Source organism: Notamacropus eugenii, chromosome 5 (assembly GCF_028372415.1).
Source record: "Notamacropus eugenii isolate mMacEug1 chromosome 5, mMacEug1.pri_v2, whole genome shotgun sequence".
Taxonomy (NCBI): domain Eukaryota; kingdom Metazoa; phylum Chordata; class Mammalia; order Diprotodontia; family Macropodidae; genus Notamacropus; species Notamacropus eugenii.
Window position 1 is genome coordinate 19,568,826 of NC_092876.1, and position 19,607 is coordinate 19,588,432.

General features: G+C 40.5%; 1 protein-coding gene across 1 annotated transcript in view; it reads right to left on the reverse strand.

Moving 5' to 3' along the window:
• LOC140508282 (uncharacterized) overlaps nucleotides 1-19,607 on the reverse strand; it is a 216,110-nt gene that overhangs the window by 41,108 nt on the left and 155,395 nt on the right. The window contains 2 exon segments of the mRNA XM_072616081.1: nucleotides 18,368-18,494; nucleotides 19,058-19,186. Of these exon segments, the coding sequence (XP_072472182.1) occupies nucleotides 18,368-18,494; nucleotides 19,058-19,186 (256 nt within the window).

Genomic DNA, 19,607 nt, shown 5'->3' on the forward strand with positions numbered 1-19,607 from the left:
CATCTTGCTGTTTTGTCATGTTAGCCAATCTTATAGGTGTAATGTGGTCCCTCAGAGTTGCTTTGATTTGTATCTCTCTAAACAATAGTGATTTAGACCATTTTATCACATGACTCTAGATAGCTTTAATTTCTTCTTCTGAAAACTGCCTGTTCATATCCTTTGACCATTTATCAACTGGGGAATGACTTGTATTCTTGTACATTTGATGCAGTATTCTTTATATTTTAGAAATGAGGCCTTTATCACAGACAGTAGCTGCAAAAATTCTTTCCCAATTTTCTGCTTCCCTCCTAATCTTAGTTGCGTTGTGTTTGTGCAAAAACTTTTCAATTTAATGTAATCAAAATTATCAGTTTTACACTTCATAATGTTTTATATCTCTTGTTTAGTCAAAAATTCTACCCTTCTCCATTAATCTGATAAATATACTAATTTGTTCATAGTATTATAGTATCAATTTGTTCATAGTATCAATCTTTATGCCTAGATCATGTGCCCATTTGGACTTTATTCTTGTGTACGGTGTCAGGCATGGGTATACGCCTAGTTTCTGCCACACTGTTTTCTAGTTTTCCCAGCAATTTTTGTCAAACAGTGAGTACTTATCCCAGAAGCTGGGATCCTTAGGTTTATCAAACAGTAGATTGCTATATTTATTGACTACTGTGTCTTGAGTACCTAGCATATTCCACTGGTCTACCTTTCTGTTTCTTAGCCAGTATTAAAGCATTAAAACCAAGTGGTTTTAATAATTGCTGCTTTATAATACAATTTGAGATCTGGTAGAGCTAGGCCACCTTCTCCAGCATTTGTTTTCATTAGTTCCCTTGATATTCTGGAACTTTTGTTCTTCCAGATGTATTTTGGTATTATTTTTTCTAGCTCTAGAAAATAATTATCTGATAGTCTGATTGGTATAGCACCAAATAAGTAAATTAATTTAAGTAGAATTGTCATTTCTATTATATTAGCTTGGCCTACCCATGAGCAACTGATGTTTTTCCACTTACTTAGATCTGACGTTATTTGCGTAAAAAGTGTTTTGTAATTTTGTTCATAGAGTCCCTGGATTTGTTTTGGCAGGTAGACTCCCAAATATTTTATTGTGTTTAGCCTAGCTTTAAATGGGATTTCTCTCTCTCTTGCTGTTGGGCTTTGTTACTAATATATAGAAATGCAGATTTCTGTAGGTTCATTTTGTAACCTGAAACTTTGCTAAAGTTGTTTATTATTTCAAGTAGTTTTTTACTTTAATGTCTGGGATTCTCTAAGTATATCATCATATCATCTACAAAGAGTGATAACTTAGTTTTTTCTTTGATTATTCTAATTCCTTCAATTTCTTTTTCTTCTCTTAATGCTACAGCTAACATTTCTGGTACCATTTTGAATAATAGTGGTGATAATGGACATCCTTGTTTCATCTGTGATCGTATTGGAAATGCATCTAGATTATCTCCATTGCATATAATGCTTGCTGAAGGTTTTAGGTAGATACTGCTTGTTATTTTATGGAAACTTCCATTTATTCCTATCCTCCCCAGTGTTTTCTATAGGAATAGGTGTTGTATTTGGTTAAAAGTTTTTTCTGCATCTATTGAGATAATCGTGTGGTTTCTGTTAGGTTTGTTGTTGATATGATCAATATTGCTAATAGTTTTCCTCATATTGAATCAGCCCTGAATTCCTGGTATAAATCCTACCTGATCATAATGTATTATTCTAGTGAAAAGTTGCAATGTTCTTTTTACTGAAATCTTATTTAAAATTTTTTGCATTTATATTCATTAGAGAAATTGGTCTATCATTTTCTTTCTCTGTTTTGGCTCTGCCTGATTTAGGTATCAAAACCATATTTGTATCATAAAAAGAATCTGGGAGGACTCCTTCTTCCCAATTTTCCCATCTACTTTCATTTATAGTTTGTCAACACCCAAAATACCCCAAATCTACAGGGTTTAATCTAAGAAAGACAAAGTAAATTAGGTGGGGGCCATATTTTTATTTCTCTTAAGTTGCCTTGACTTGCACTGGGGGACCAGACCAGAACTGACTTGATTTGGGACATGGGGGTAGAGAGTTATGTGCCTTTCAAAGTGTAGGTGTTCCCAAGGGTGCCAAGAAACTTTGATCAACACACTGGAAGGTGGGTTATATTAAATAAAATGAGGGTCTGGAGTAAGAGATTTAGGTCACTTAATCCTGTTATAAAACAATAGTGACTGATATCACACCTACCTGGGGACAGAGGAAATACTTCTTCTATCAAATCACAGCTCCAACTCTACCAGACCACTCCCAGCTTTGAACTATCTAGACTGAAGAATCATCTCTACCCAATTCTGGGCAGGTTCCAATGCAATCTCATTATCAGGAATGCCCTTCTGAATAACTTTTCAGAAGGGGACTGGAGCTTGTTCAACCTAAAATTATATTCCTTTCTGTATCCTAAACAACTTTGTAATTAGGTATTGCTATTAATTACTGAGATTAAACCAGAAAGTTTTTCACTTTGCTTTGGGGAATCGAATTTCAGAGCAATAAGTTTTCTTGTATTGTCCCAATCCCTTTATTGTATTTAAAAAACTTCTATCTGCAAAACCTGTTGTTGCTTCCCAATAGCATCTGATTCTTTTAAAAGGCAACTGGAATCAGAGTGGAAGCCTAGGGAAGTAACAATATCAGAAAACCCTGTATGTCAAATTGGAATGATTGTAATAGGGCTCTCTCTCTCTCTTTTTCTCTCTCTTTGTTTTCCCAATTCTGACATCACTTTTAATTTTCCCTGCCTTTATCTCTTCATATTGAACAGGCTTCTGAGTCTTGCTTATGAGATTTGTGTCTTCTAGACTCCAGGTCACTCACCTGCCATTGGTAGCAAACAGTGGGTACCAGACCATGCCCTCCCTTCTCCCAGGACAAGATGGTACTTGATTCCAGTCAGCCTCTTCCCCGTGACCCCCTCAGAGCAGGGATGGCTTTATGGCCGTGGCCAGCTGGACGAAATTTAAGAAGCCCAGATCCAAGAGATTTGGTGTCCTATTTTTTTCAGTGGGTATTGATAGGGTGATGGAACCTGGACCCTGAATTTTCCCAAGCATTTCAGCAATCCAGTCCCTGGCATCTGGTCCAACCCATCCCACCTAGATACTCAGTAGGCCTTACACTTTGATTCTCTGACCCACTCCAGACCTCTGTTTTCCTTGGGCCACCCCTGTCTATTTACATCCTTAATCCCAATGAGATTTCACTATTCTTTTGCCTATATAAGTAACACTGTTTAATCCCCATTAAGGGACTAATTAACTAGGAATCCAGCCCTCTTCTACTGGAATCATAATAAACCTTGCCACTTTAACTGAAAGAAGTGTGTGAATTCTTTCTAGGCAGACTCACCCTGTACATTGACATTTCAACCTTCCAAGCAACTCCAAAATGTTATACATACATATATATATATGTCTATGTGTACATATATATTCCTTCTTTTGCCTTCATTTTCATCCCCAAACTTTCCCTCTCCTTTCCAATTCAGCTAGAAAGAATCAAGATCAATAACCACTCTGCTCTAGTACCTGGTTGATAAGTGTCAATCAATGACCTAAGGCCTCACTCCTCAGTCCAGTAACTTTGTCAACCATTGAGTCCCTCCCTACCTGCCACTCCCCATTGCAAGATTAAGTCCAGGAGGATGAACACTACCTTTACTTTTGAGGGGATGCCCAGAAACTGGAGAATGGCTGAACAAGTTCTGGTATATGAATGTAATGGGATACCATGGTTCCAAAAGAAATGATGAGCAGGCAGACTTTAGACAAATCTGGAAAGGCTGGAATGAACCGATGTGAATGAAGTAAACAGAACCAGGAGAACATTGTACATAGTAAAAACAATATTGAGGAATGCACTGAGCAACTTCATTACATTTAGTCGTTCCCAGGAATGCAATGATGTAAGACAATTTGAAATGCTTCATCATGGAAAATGCTGTCCTCATCCAGAGAAAGAACTACAGAGTGACAATTCTACATTCAATGGGGTGCTTTAGGGTCAGAATGTCCTCTGTGGTCCTCTGTGAGAATGTGAACCAACACTGTTAAAGATTATTGTTACGTGGACACAATAATTACATCCTGCACTAACATAGGATGAATGAAGTTCCTAGGGTTTCTTTCTAGTGTGAATTCTCTGATGTAAAGCAAGGCTGGAGGTGCATCTGAAAGCTTTTACACATTAATAATATCCAGAAAGCTTTGCTTGACCATGGATGTTCTGATGTTTAACAAAAGGGAAGTTCTATATGAAAACCTTCCTACAAAGATAACATCCATAAGGGTTTTCTCCACAGTGGCTTCTCTGATGGGCAACAAAACTCTGCCTTATTGTGAAAGCCTTTCCACACTGATTGTATTCAAAAAGTTTTTCTCCAGTGTGGAGTTTTCCATGTGCAACAAGATGGTCATTCTGTACATCTATAAGGCTTTCCAGTGTGAATTCTCTGATGTGAAGAAAGATGGCCCCTATCTAGGAAAACCTTTCCAAACTGATTACATTCAATAAGCCTCTTTCTCCGCTGGATTTGGATTTTGATGGTACCTCTGTGTGAAACCTTTTCCACAATGATTATATCTATAAGACTTTCCAGTGTGGATTCTCTGATGTGAAGGAAGATGGCCCCTATGTGGGAAAGCCTTTCCACACTGATTACATTCACAAGGTATCTGTCCAGTGTGAATTCTCTGACATCTGTGAGCAGGATGGTCTTGTGAGTGGAACCTCCAGGAGATCAGTATCTCTAGAAGGAGGAGGATATGTAGGAGAGAAAGGTGTAAGAAGGTTGTTAAGGTGGGAGAGGGCCAAGTTATGAAGGGCTTTGAATGTAATAGGGAGCCACTGGAATTTATTTGGGGGGGGGGAACAGGAAGAGACCTGCATTTTTGGGCTGGACTAGAATGGGAAAGACTTGAGGCAGGCTAAAAGTCTTTGTCTCCTCCCCTCAGGCATAAAGAATAACTAAGATCTCTGGGGAGTCCTAAATCTGACTCAGTCTGGGAGGCAGGGGCAAGTCTAGAATCAGATACCCCAGCTCAAAGGAAGGAGGGATTTTTGCTTGGAGACATCTCTGTATTATTGGGGCAAGAGGTGGCAGCACTGACTCCAGGTCACTTAACTAATCCAGCCTGGGGAAAAGTTGGTTTGGATATTCTACCCTCCCCCCACCTCACTCCCACACACCTGGGCTGGGAGGAGGTGAGGCAGGGTAAAGCCAAGTTTCACCTTTCCTGGCTAGGGAGGCAAATGGGCAGAGGGAGAAGGAATATGCAGGTGTCAGGTTTGTAGGAGAGCCCCAACCCACACCCTATTTCTGTTGGCTCCCCTTTCAATTGGGCCTCATCTTCCCCTCTGACCTCTTGCTGAGTATCCTCCAGGCTTACCAGGATCAGGTATCCCTCCAAGTCTTGACTCTGGGGGTTGCCCCAGCTACTTCTCCAGGTTCCCCGTCATGTCCCCAAAGTACTATGGGAGTGCAGTTCATCCATACACCGGATCACCATCAGTAAAGTGGGAATCCAACAGAGCCAAGGAAACTATTCCAGCAGGCATATGTTGTCCTTTGCACTGCTGTCAGTAGAATAGAAATTGCCCTCCTGGTTCTGCTCACATCCTCCTGCCTCAGGCCACACAAGTCTTCTCAGGTCTCCCTGAATCTTTCCCAATTGCCATTTCTTAGGTCAAGTCAATAAGCATTGAGAAAGTGGCTCCTCTGTGCCAAGCACCATGCTAATGTACTGACGGTGCAAAGAAAGTTTAAAAGAATAAGTCCCTGCTCTCCACAAACTCAGTCTAATGGGGAGAAAACCTGTCAGCATGTATGCACAAACAAGCTCTGTAAGGTATGGATGGGAAGTGCTATGAGAGGGACGGGACCAGAAACAGCTGGTTTTCAGGAGGTGAGAGATGTTATCTCAGATGTGAAGGCAGCCAGGAAAGCCTAGGTGAGGGGGAAGACATTCCAAATATGAGAGACAGCCACTGCAAAGGCACAGGGTCAGGGGATGGAGGGTCTTGTTCAAGGATCAGCCAGGAGGCCAGCGTCCCTGGGTCAGAGAGAAGAGGACCAACATGCAAATAAACTGGAAAGGGTTGAGGGGCTAGTTACATGGTGTCTTCTATGTACCAGGAGTCATGTAAACATTATCTCATTTGATCCTTTTGTGAGAACTGTAAGGGTCCTTGCTATGGACAGTCACAATAAGGGAGTGCAGGTTACCCAAAGTGTACTGTGGTTTACGTATCCACTCAAGAGTGTGACACACTCCCTCCTAGACATGAGTGTCTCTCAGTTCCATAGAGCACACAGAAACATCTATGTGGGGTAGGATCCCTGAGGTCTTGTGGGCAAACTTACCAAGAAGTTTTGGGCACTCAGGTTAGGGGACAGAAAGATGGAAAGGAACATTTTTAGGAAAAGAAACAAAATGTGAATTTAGAGTTAGGAAGGTCTGTTACAAAGGTCTTTTATCATTGCTATTTAGACCAGTCATTTGCTAAGCCCTTTGTGTCTTCTTAGACAGAATAATAGGACAGGAAGTGGATCCTGAGTTTTCTCAAAGAGATTGGGGGAAGGGAGGTACTGCAGGGGACATTGAAGACATTGACTTCAGAACATCCAGTATAGCATCCAATAGAATCAGTTATGGTTTCTCAAAAATTCCCTTTTAAAAACCATTAACCACTTTTGATGTGAAAGCCTCAGTGGTCAGATTTGGGGAATATGAGTGCCAAAGGTGTGTGTCCTTCCCAGAGGTAAAGGAGGAAAGGGATTTTAAGGGTGAGTGGGTGACCAGAGAGCAGCAGTCACAGGATAAAAGTTGTGCAGGTTGAGGGGAGCTCTCTCCAAACAGGAGACAGGACCTCTGAAGGGGAAGGAGGAGGGGGTTCTAGAGGGCTGAGTGAAGCAGGAATCATGGAATGAAGGTGGCCTCAAAGACCAGTTCTTGGTCTCTGAAGTCCAGTCTGCTAGAGTACAGATAGACCATCATGCCTCAGGCAGCATCTGTCTCTGGGGAAACAATGCTGAACAGGACAATAATAATGACACACACCACCAGCACTGTCATCTCAATTCACCTCCAAAGGCCACTGGCTCTGTGTTAACAACTCAGTTGACTTTAATAATTCTAAAAAGAGGCTTATCCTCATGTTTTTGCCCTACAGCTCTATTCTCTTTCAAAGTTAGGAAGCTCGGATGGTGGAGTAGAAAGACACACATACACTAGCTCCGAACCCACAGCCCATAAAATATCTGTAAAGAAGAACTCCCAACAAATTCTGGAGCAGCAGAAGCCACAGAACAATGGAGTGGAGGAGATTTCTGTTCCAGAGAGCCCTGAAAACCTTTCACAAAAGGTCCATCGCGCCCCAGACCCAGAGCTGAGGCCAGCCCTGCCTTGGCTGCGCAGCACCAAGAGGAGCGGATCCGAGCAGGCTTCAGGGATGGAATCTCCAGTGGCCGCACAGGTTCCTCCACCCACGGGCCCCAAAGGTTGGTGAGAGGGTCTTCTCGGCTTGCCGAGAGGGGAGTGGGGTTCCCCCATAACTCAGGCCCCCTCGGGAGGCAGCAGTGGAAACAGCAGTGGACAGGGGCTCCCCAAGCAGGCAGGAGCTCAGATGCATTGTTGAAGGTCTCTGCATAAACCCCGCTGAGGGAACTGAGCCTGTGAGGCAGCACTGCCCCCACCTGAGCACCTAAACTTATTCTCACACTGAATAGCAGCCCCGCCCCCACCAAAAGCCCTGAGGCTGGGAAGCAGCATTTGAATCTCAGACCCCAAGCACTAGCAGGGTGGATCTGGAGGCAAAGTGGGTGTGAAAAGAATACTCAGAAGTCAAGTCACTGGCTGCGAAAATGCCCAGAAAAGGGAAAAAAAATAAGACTATAGGAGGTTACTTTCTTGGTGAACAGGTATTTCCTCCTTTCCTTTCTGATGAGGAAGAACAATGCTTACCATCAGGGAAAGATACAGCAGTCAAGGCTTCTGTATCCCAGCCCACCCAATGGGCTCAGGCCATGGAAGAGCTCAAAAATGATTTTGAAAATCAAAATTAGAGAGGTGGAGGAAAAGCTGGGAAGAGAAATGAGAGAGATGAAAGAAAAGCATGAAAAGCAGGTCCACACCCTGCTAAAGGAGACCCAAAAAAATGCTGAAAAAAAATAACACCTTGAAAAATAGGCTAACTCAACTGGCAAAAGAGGTTCAAAAAGCCAATGAGGAGAAGAATGCTTTCAAAAGCAGAATTAGCCAAATGGAAAAGGAGGTTCAAAAGCTCAATGAAGAAAATAGTTCCTTCAAAATTAGAATGGAACAGATGGAGGCCAATGACTTTATGAGAAACCAAGAAATCACAAAACAAAACCAAAAGAATGAAAAAATGGAAGATAATGTGAAATATCTCATTGGAAAAACAGACCTGGAAAATAGATCCAGGAGAGACAATTTAAAAATTATGGGCCTACCTGAAGGCCATGATCAAAAAAAGAGCCTAGACATCATCTTTCATGAAATTATCAAGGAAAACTGCCCTGAGATTTTAGAACCACAGGGCAAAATAAGTATTCAAGGAATCCACAGATCATCACCTGAAAGAGATCCAAAAACAGAAACTCCTAGGAACATTGTGGCCAAATTCCAGAGTTCCCAGGTCAAGGAGAAAATATTGCAAGCAGCTAGAAAGGAACAATTCAAGTATTGTGGAAATACAATCAGGATAACACAAGATCTAGCAGCTTCTATATTAAGGGATCGAAGGGCATGGAATAGGATATTCCAGAAGTCAAAGGAACTAGGACTAAAACCAAGAATCACCTACCCAGCAAAACTGAGTATAATACTTCAGGGGAAAAATTGGTCTTTCAATGAAATAGAGGACTTTCAAGCATTCTTGATGAAAAGACCAGAGCTGAAAAGAAAATTTGACTTTCAAACACAAGAATGAAGAGAAGCATGAAAAGGTAAACAGCAAAGAGAAGTTATAAGGGACTTACTAAAGTTGAACTGTTTACATTCCTACATGGAAAGACAATATTTAGAACTCTTGAAACTTTTCAATATCTGGGTACTGGGTGGGATTACACACACACACATGCACATGCACACGCACACACACATAGAGACAGAGTGCACAGAGTGAATTGAAGAGGATAGGATCATATCTTAAAAAAATGAAATCAAGCAGTGAGAGAGAAACATATTGGGAGGAGAAAGGGAGAAATGGAATGGGGCAAATTATCTCTCATAAAAGAGGCAAGCAAAAGCCTTTTTAGTGGAGGGAAAAAGAGGGGAGGTGAGAGAAAAACATGAAGTTTACTCTCATCACATTTGACTAAAGGAAGGAATAAAATGCACACTCATTTTGGTATGAAAACCTATCTTACGATACAGGAAAGTGGGGGAGAAGGGGATAAGCAGGGTGGGGGGGATGATGGAAGGGAGGGCATGGGGAGGAGGGAGCAATTTGAGGTCAACACTCTTGGGGAGGGACAGGATCAAAAGAGGGAATAGAAGCAATGGGGGGCAGGATAGGATGGAGGGAAATATAGTTAGTCTTACACAACACGACTATTATGGAAGTCATTTGCAAAACTACACAGATGTGGCCTATATTGAATTGCTTGCCTTCCAAAGCGAATGGGTGGGGAGGGAGGGATGAAGAGAAGTTGGAAGTCAAAGTTATAGGAACAACTGTCGAGTACTATTCTTGCTACTAGGAAACAAGAAATACAGGTAAAGGGGTATAGAAAGTTATTTGGCTCTACAGGACAAAAAAGAAGATGGAGACAAGGGCAGAGAGGGATGATAGAAGAGAGGGCAGATTGGTGATAGGGGCAATTAGAATGCTTGGTGTTTTGGGGGAGGGGGAGGGGAGAAAATTTGGAACCCAAAATTTGGTGAAAATGAATGTTAAAAGTTAAATTAAAAAAAAGTTAGGAAGCTCCTTCACCAAGTCTCTACCATCAGAAGCCTCCTCTGTCAGCCCAAAGGTCTCCTCTTCACTCCCTTCTTCTCTACACTGGCTCATTCCTTCAGTGCTGGCTCTCGTCAGGTTTGCTTTCTCAACATCAGCTTCTATATACAGTCCTGTTCAGTATCTGAGAGGCTAGAACCCACATCCCCGTGTCTGATTTGCTGCAGCATACGAGCACATATCTGATTTGTTAAATCTCAAGCCAGACCCACAGCAAAGGTCCTATTTTACCTGCTGTTACAAAGACAGAGGTCTGAAAGAATTCTAGTTTTAATAGTTGCTATGCCCTGAAACATGCTCTATGCCCCCAACACATTCACATTCCCAATGCAGTACATTCAACTTGCTTCAGGAAGTACCTAGTCTAACCACAACTCAAGTGCCTGCTTTTTTAAAGTGAATTATAAGTAAATTAACTGTCAATTTTATTCTATTATTAGGTTAGCCTAGTCATGAGCAACAGACATTTTCCCACTTATTTTGCTGTCACTTTGTGTAAAAAAGTGTTTTGTAACTGTGTTCATATAGTTCCTGGTTTTGTCTTGGCAGATAGACTCCCAAATATTATCCTGTCTACAGTTATTTCAAATGGAATTTCTCTATCTCTTGCTGCTGAACTTTATTAGGAACATATAGAAATGCTGATGATTTATGTGGGTTTATTTAATATCCTGAAGCTTTGCTTAAGTTGTTAATTGTTTCAAGCCAGTTTTCAGTTGATTCTCTATCATATCATCTGCAAAAAGTGATAGCTTTGTTTCCTCACTGCCTATTCTAATTTCTTCAATTCCTTTTTCTTCTCTTATTGCTAAAGCTAACATTCCTAGTACAATCCTGGACAATAGTGGTGATAGTGGGCATCCTTTTTCTACCCTTCATCTTACTGGGAATGCTTCTAGCTTATCCCCCTTACACATAATACTTGTTTATACTTTTAGATACACTTTTCATCTGAAGAAAAACCCCATTCATTTCTATGCTCTCTAGTATTTTTAATAGGAATGGATGCCTAATTTAGTCAAAAGCCTTTGCTGAATTTGTTGTGGTAATCATATGGCTTTGATTATCTTTGTTATTGATGTGGTCAATTATGCTGATAGCTTTCCTAATATTGAACCAACCCTGGGTTCCTGGTATAAATCCCACCTGATGACAGTATATATCCTGGTGATAAATTGCTGCAATCTCTTCGTTAAAATTTTATTTAAAATTTATCCAGCAATATTCGTTAGGGAAATTCATCCATAATTTTCTTTCTCTGTTTTTGCTCCTCACAGTTTAGGTATCAGCACCTTGTTTGGGTCACAAGAGGAATTTGGTAAGACTCCTTCTATGTCTACTTTCCAAAATAATATGCATAGCATTGGAATTAAATGTTCTTTAAATTGTTAAATTAACTTGTAAAGCCATGTGGCTTTAGAGATATTTTTCTAAGGAAGTGTATTGTTGACTTGCTCAATTTCTTTTTCTAATATCGGGTTATGTAACTATTTTATTTCTTCCTCTGTTTATCTGAGCAACTTATATTTTTGTAAACATTCATCCATTTCACTAGGTTTCTACAGAATTGGTTAAAATAGCTATTAATTATGGCTTTAATTACTTCCTCATTGGTGGCATATTCATTCTTTTCATTTTTGATGCTGGTCATTTGGTTTTCTTCTTTCTTTTCTGTTATCTAATAAATTGACCAAAGGTTTATCTCTTTTATTGTGTTTTTCCCTAAAATCAGCTGTTGATTCTATTTATTGGCGTAGAGTGTGTTCTGGGAAGACTGGTACCTCTGGTGTAAAGGCTCCCAAGCCCTTCTCAGTGGGGCTTTCCACCTTTGGTGTGCACCTGTTCCTCCAAGAAGCATGTGAAGCAGTCAAACCTTGGTAAAACATTTGGGCAGATGAGCTAAACCAGGTTGAAGGTAACAAAGGGGTTTGAAACCCATTTAGGGAGGTGTCTAGCACAAATATGTGAAGACATCTCATGGTGGAATTGATGGATGAGAACAATTTGTTCAAATGGCCATGAAGGCAGCTGAAGCAGGTGCTGTGAATCACTTAGAGCTGGGTTGACCATCAAATACACCAAGATCATTGACTGCATCCTGAGGGAAAACCAGTCTTGATTCTCTCCTTCCACTGGACTGTGATGACTATGGAGGAGAAAGTGAGGCCTTTGTGCAATTTTGTGCAACTCAGCCTCACTTAAATTAAATTTACCCACAAATCAGAAGCCATCACCCATGCCATTTCACCAATCTCAAAGTCCTCTGGGGATAAGGCCCGATGAAGCAGCACTGTGGATGCAATGGGAGCTGCAGTGACAATCCTGCACACAGGGGGCCCAGGCTGTAGGGCTGTTGTCTCATTGGAAGCAGTAGTGGAATTTGGACAGCCCCCTGGGTGTCTGAACATCCTATTAAGGATGGAACTGCTCATCTCTTGGTGTGAGGAAGTGGCTAGAAATGGTGTGCTAAAGCCAATGCAACCAAGATTAGGAGGGAAGCAAGAAAACTAGGAAAGAAATTTTGTAATTAGTGTCTGTGATAAAGACTTCATTTCTAAAATATATAGAGAAGCAAGTCAAATTTACAAGAATACAAGTCATTCCCCAATAGAAATGGGCAAAGAATATAAACAAGCAGTTGTTAGAGGAAGAAATTAAAGCTATTGATAATCATGAAAAAATGCTCTACATCACTGTTCATCAGAGATGCAAATCAAAACAACTTTGAGGTACCACATCACACCTATTAGATTGGCTAACATGACAAAACAGGAAGATAACAAAGGTTGGAAAAGATGTGGGACAGTTGGAACACTAACTCATTGCTGGTGGAGTTGTGAGTTGATCCAACCATTCTGGAGAGCAATTTGGAACTATGGCTAAAGGATTACAAAAATGTGCATACCCTTTGACCCAGCAATATCAGTTCTAGGACTCTATTCCAAAGAGATCATAAAAATGGGAAAGGGTCCTCACACATACCAAAAATATCTAAAGCAGTTCTATTTGTAGTGGCCAAGAACTGGAAATTGAGGGGATGCCAATCAACTGAGCAATGGCTGAACAAGTTGTGGTACGTGAATGTAATGAAATGCTATTGTGCTATAAGAAATGATGAACAGGAAGACTTCAGAGAGGCTTGGAAGGACTTATATGAACTGATGCTGAGGGAAAAGAGCATAACCAGGAGAACATTATAAACAGTAACAACCATAGTGTGTGAGGGATTTTTCTAGTAGACTTAGTGCTTCACAGCAATGCAAGGACCTAAAAAATTCCGAATGGACTTTTGAGGGAAAACGTCTTCCACGTTCACAGAAAGAACTATGGAAATGAACTGCAGAATGAAGCAGAATATTTACTTTTGTGTTCTGTTTTGGTTTTTCTCATGGTTTCTCCCTTCCATTTTAATCCTATGCAGCATGACTAATGTGGAAGTGTTTAATAAGAATGTATCTGTAGGACTCATATAAGACTGCATGTCATCTAGGAGAGGGAGGGGGAGAAAATCTAAGACTTGTGGAAGTGATTGTAGAAAACTGAAAACAAATTAATAATAAAAAAAATGGACAACTATCTTAAAAAATATTAATAGGTCTCCAATAAAAGAGCATGTTTTACAACATTCAATGCAATTGGGTGAAGAAAATAGGTTTCTTCTGTGTTATTAAGCAAAGGAAGCAAATTTCCCTTGTCTAAGATCAGGGATGCACTGTCTCTCTGTGTCTAACTTTCTGTCTCCCTCTCTCTTTCTCGCTTGAGCCATACATGACGAGACTAAGGATCCAAGGAATGATAGTCACAAAAGTATTTCCATTCTGATTTAATGTTTGCAAAACAGTTTACAAATATTGCTTAATTAAATCTTCACCTCAACTCTGGGAGGTAGATATCCTTATCATCCCCATTCTACAGATGGGGAAACTCAGGCAGGACTAGGTGACATGACTTGCTCAGTGACATATAACTAGGAAGTACCACAGGCTGAATTGGAATTCACCTAACCCCTTAAAGAAAGCATTACAGAAATTGATGTCCAACAGCTACCAAGACACATAAAGAATTTTTCTGCCTGCAAAGAACAGGAAACACTGTGAGTACCAATTAATGGAGGAACAACTGAAGAAATGAAGTTTATGAATGGCATGAAATATTGAGGAGAGATGGCAAATAGTAGGATTTCAGAGAAAAAACATTACATATATAGGGTTTTATGTATATGATGGAATTTGGGGATGTTTAATGAGGTCTCTTTTTGTGGGAGATGTAATGCAGTTTGTGCTGCAGCAAGAGGTCTTCCCTTGTTAATTAGATCCAAAGCTTTATCTCCAGCATGATTTCTCCAAAGTACAGTCAAGTAGAACCTCTAGGGAAATCCCTTCCCACCTTCATTCCAGTAGGAACAAGGTTGTCTACTGATCACCATCCTCCAGAGGAAAACATGATTCCCAGAGCACATTGGTGAGGCTTCTTGCCACAAAGAATCCTCTAATAGAAAGTAAGAGGTGATGTTGAGACCACAGGGAACTGCTCCTCACAATGTTTTCTCTAATCCTCAAGAAGCTTTGAACTCCATTTGAATTTCTTTCCTTCTTCATGACAATGATCAGATTTCTATCTCAGGAGAATTCTGAGAAGGAAAATAGGACATGATTGTTGCTAAAAGGCATCACCACCCTGATTATAGTCATAAAATTTCTCCCAAGTGTGGAAGCTCTTGTTATATATGGTAAGAGTGGTAACTAAAAGGTCTGACACATTCATGACAGTCATGAGGTTCACCCCTAGTGGGAAGTCTACGATGTTTAGTTAAATCTGAGAGCAGTGGAAAAATCATTCCACATTTAATGCATTCATAAGACTTCTCTCTGCTGTACCATTTTTTTTTTGATATATACCAATAGTAGATTGCTGTGTGAAACATTTTGCAGTATAATTAAATTCTGAGGATTCTCCCCAGTGTGAATTCTCTGATGTAAAGCAAGATGGTAATTCTGTGTGAAAGACTTTCCACATTTATTACATTGTAATTACATTACATTTATATGGTGAGTAGCAAAATGAGAGGAGTATCTAAAAGTCTTTCAACACTAATTACATCCATAAGACTTCTTGATTCTGTAGCAAGAACGCATCTCTGTGCAAAATCATTTTCATGCCAATGATATTTAAACGCTTGTACGCAGTGTGGATTATCTGAAGTCCAGCAAGATGGGAGCTCTTTGTGAAAGTCATTTTATCCACTATGGATTCACTGATGGCCAGGTCACAAGACTCTACCTCACTGGAAAAGTCCTTCCACATTTGTTATAGTCATAAGGCTTATGCCCAGTGTGGATTCCCTGATGGAAAGCAAGATGGTCCCTGTCTCTGAAATCCTTTCCAAAGTGACTGAATTCATAAGGTTTCTCTCCAGTGAATTCTCTGATGTGCTGTAAGACTGGATCTCGTTCTGAAAGTCTTTCCACAGTGATGACATTCAAAAGGTTTCTCTCCATTGTGGATTCTCTGATGCACAACAAGACTTGACTTCCTTAAGAAAGCCTTTCCACATTGATTACATTCATAAGGCTTTTCTCCAGTGTGGGTTCTCTGATGTGCAGCAAAACCTCCCCTGTCTGTGAAAGCCTTTCCACATTGATTACATTCATAAGGTTTCTCTCCAGTATGGATTCTCTGATGTGCAGCAAGACTGCTCCTGTCTTGGAAAGTCTTTCCACACTGATTACATTGAAAAGACTTCTCTTCACTGTGGATTCTCTGATGAACAACAAGACGGGAGCTTGTTATGAAAGCCTTTCCACAGTGATTACATCCATAAGGTTTCTCTCCAGTGTGGATTCTCTGGTGGGCCCCAAGTGTACTCCTGGTAGTTAAAGTCTTTCCACATTGATTACATTCATAACGTTTCTCTCCAGTATGGATTCTCTGATGCATAACAAGATTCCGCCTCCTTAGGAAAGTCTTTCCACATTGATTACATTCATAAGGTTTTTCTCCAGTGTGAGTTCTCTGATGTGCAGCAAAATCTCCCTTGTGTGTGAAAGCCTTTCCACATTGATTACATTCATAAGGCTTCTTTCCAGTGTGGATTCGCTGATGGTCAGCAAGATGGTACCTGTCTCTGAAAGCCTTTCCACATTGATGACATTCAAAAGGTTTCTCTCCAGTGTGGATTCTCTGATGTACAATAAGACTGGAGCTGCCAGTGTAAGCCTTTCCACATTGATGGCATTCATAAGGTTTCTCTCCAGTGTGAATTCTCTGATGGGTCCCAAGTTTACTCCTGGTAGTGAAAGCCTTTCCACACTGATTACATTCATAAGGTTTCTCTCCAGTATGGATTCTCTGATGTACAACAAGACTGGAGCTGGCACTGTAAGCCTTTCCACACTGATGACATTCATAAGGTTTCTCGCCAGTGTGGATTCTCTGATGTGCAGCAAGACCGCTCCTGTCTTTGTAAGCCTTTCCACAGTGATTACAACCATAAGGTTTCTCTCCGGTGTGGATTCTCTGATGGGCCCCAAGTTTACTCCTGGTAGTAAAAGTCTTTCGACACTGATTACACTCATAAGGTTTCTCTCCAGTATGGATTCTCTGATGCGCAGCGAGACTGCTCCTGCCTTTGAAAGTCTTTCCACATTGATTACAATGAAAAGGTTTCTCTTCACTGTGGATTCTCTGATGAACAACAAGACGGGAGCTTGTTATGAAACCTTTTCCACAATGATTACATTCATAAGGTTTTTCTCCAGTGTGAATTCTTTGATGTTCACCAAGCTGGGAGCGTGTTCTGAACGCCTTTCCACATTGATGACATTCAAAAGGTTTCTCTCCAGTGTGGATTCTCTGATGTACAACAAGACTGGAGTTGCCACGGTAAGCCTTTCCACAATGATGACATTGATACGGTTTCTCTCCAGTATGGATTCTCTGATGTGCAGCAAGACCACTCCTGTCTTTGTAAGTCTTTCCACAGTGATTACATCCATAAGGTTTCTCTCCAGTGTGGATTCTCTGATGGCCAACAAGACTGCCCTTCTCTCTGAAAGCCTTTCCACATTGATTACATTCATAAGGTTTCTGTCCAGTGTGAATTCTCTGATGTTCAACAAGCTGGGAGCGTGTTCTGAACGTCTTTCCACATTGAATACATTGAAAAGGTTTCTCTCCACTATGGATTCTCTCATGAGCAACAAGACGGGAGCTTCTTCTGAAAGTCTTTCCACAGTGATTACATTCAAAAGTTTTCTCTCCACTGTGGACTCTTCGATGGGCACCAAGTTTGCTCCTGTTAGTGCCACTCTGAACACAGTCATTCCCTGAGATCTTATTCTTACAGTGATTTAAGATACAAGACTGTCTGAACCTCTTTCCAATTTCATCAAATTCACAGTCACTCTTGGGACTTTTGTCTAACTTCATATTAGAGTCATGGAAATCTGTGAACTTGTAGTCCCAGGGACCATCCCTCATCAATCTGTGCAGGACATGTTTTTCCAGAAAACTTCCAAGATTTCTAGTCACTTCATTTTCTTCGAACCTGCTCTTTAAATCTGAAGAAAACAAAGAATCAAATATCTATACAGCAAAAGATATACACACATAAGCATATGCAATAGCAATGGTTAGTGGAGATTTATGGGGCTCAGGACCTTGGCATTACCAGCTGAAATGCAACAAAATTTTATGTAATCTGAGACCAAACACTAGCATTCAAGAAACTGTATCAGCATAAGGAGGAGACAGACAGGCTGTGAGAGTGACAAGGTGAGTGTACACCGCAGAGGGCTGGACTCATCAGACTTATTTATTCCAAGCTAACCACTCACGTTCAACAAAAGCAACAGCCACAATTCAACATGGATACCAGACTTAATATCAACAGATTAGAGTGATTCTCCATCGGAGTAGTTTAATTTCTGTTCTTCTTTTGGCACATGGACTCCCAGGTATTTTACACTGTCTAGAATTTGGGGCAATTTGTTTTCTTCCTTTAAGGAGATTGTTGGAGAGCCAAGGACTTCTTGTCCTACTCTGCCACCTTGCCAGAATCCCCTTCCATTCTTTCTGACAGGATATTTTCAGTGAAGTTGTTAGAAATCTACACAGAGGAGGAATATGGCATCTAGATCTGCCACCTGACAGGTGGTAAACTATTTAACTTGAAAAGGTAACAAGCCAAGACCAATGGAGGGTTGGTAAACACAAAAGAACGTGCACTCAATGAAGCTTCTGAGGCTGAGATGCACCAGAACATGCATCCATTCTCTGCCACTTGTGAAAATTTAGGCCTGACAAGTAACATCAAGAAAAGAAAGGAAATGGTCCTTACCCAGGGACAGCAGGTTCTGGACATTCTCCAGCATGACCTCCTTGTACAACTCTTTCTGAGAATGGTCCAAGAGGCCCCACTCCTCCTTAGTGAAGTTCACAACCACATCCTTGAATGTCACCAACTGCTAAACCATCAAAAGTCACAAGATTTAGACCTCAAAGAGACTCCAAAATTTCTCTAGTCCAATTCTCATCACTTCAAAGAGGAAATTGAAGCCCAGAAAAGTGATTTGCCCAATATTCATATGACCTTTATGAGGGTCAGAGCCAACCCTTGAAATCAGTTATTAAGACCACAATGGAATATGGAGAAAAGCATTTTACATTTGAAATGAGAAGCATGATGGAATCAAAGCTAGTAAAATGTTTTCCTAGACAATGCTTCTCCTGATGGAATTAGGAACAAGATATGTGCTCTATTAGTGATGCACAAGAATCTGTATAGGAGATAGTGGGGTCATGTGTAACTCCACCTCTGTCCTAAGTGACATATTAAGAATATTCTTATGAAGAGTTTGTGAGAAGTTGGTTAGGACTGTGGATTCTGGGAGGATCCCAAAGGTACAGTGATCTCTCAGGAGTGAACAAAAACTATCAAGTCAATTTGGTAAAAGTCTGCAATAAAGTGTGAAGCAGAGACAAGTATGAAAAGAATTCTAAAGAGAGATTACTCACAATATGGCCTCACCTGAGTGGTATGACGCTGGCTCCAGCCAAATGAAGAATTCTCTAGTCTTATATTGAAGGGTTGAGATGACCCTTGGTATGATGAGTCATACTTAAACATCTTCTCTCTTTGCTTTATGATTGCTTTCAACTGTTCATGGAATAAATACATTCATTCATTTTAATATGTAATTATAGAGAAATAAGAATAACTATGGGGAAAGGAGGGTTCCTTCCATCATTAAAAATGTAAAATTTTATCACACAGGGTTAGAGATTAAGCCAATGTATAAGAAAGACATTGCAAATTTATGAAAAATAAATTATTTCATAATGCTGCTACAACTCTGGGTCACTGGGCTTAGGTTGTTTAGGGAATCAAAAGAATGAGTCAAGAAGCAGACTGATGGAGACTGTACAAGAAAGTGACTGATTCTTCAAATCCTCTGATGCTTGGGAGGGGCCATCTATTGTCACAATCTGGTACATGCAAAACGTGTTTAGCCAAGGCACTTGGCATTTGATGCTCTCCATTTCTAGCAGAATGATGTGATTCACTGGTTATGAAGATG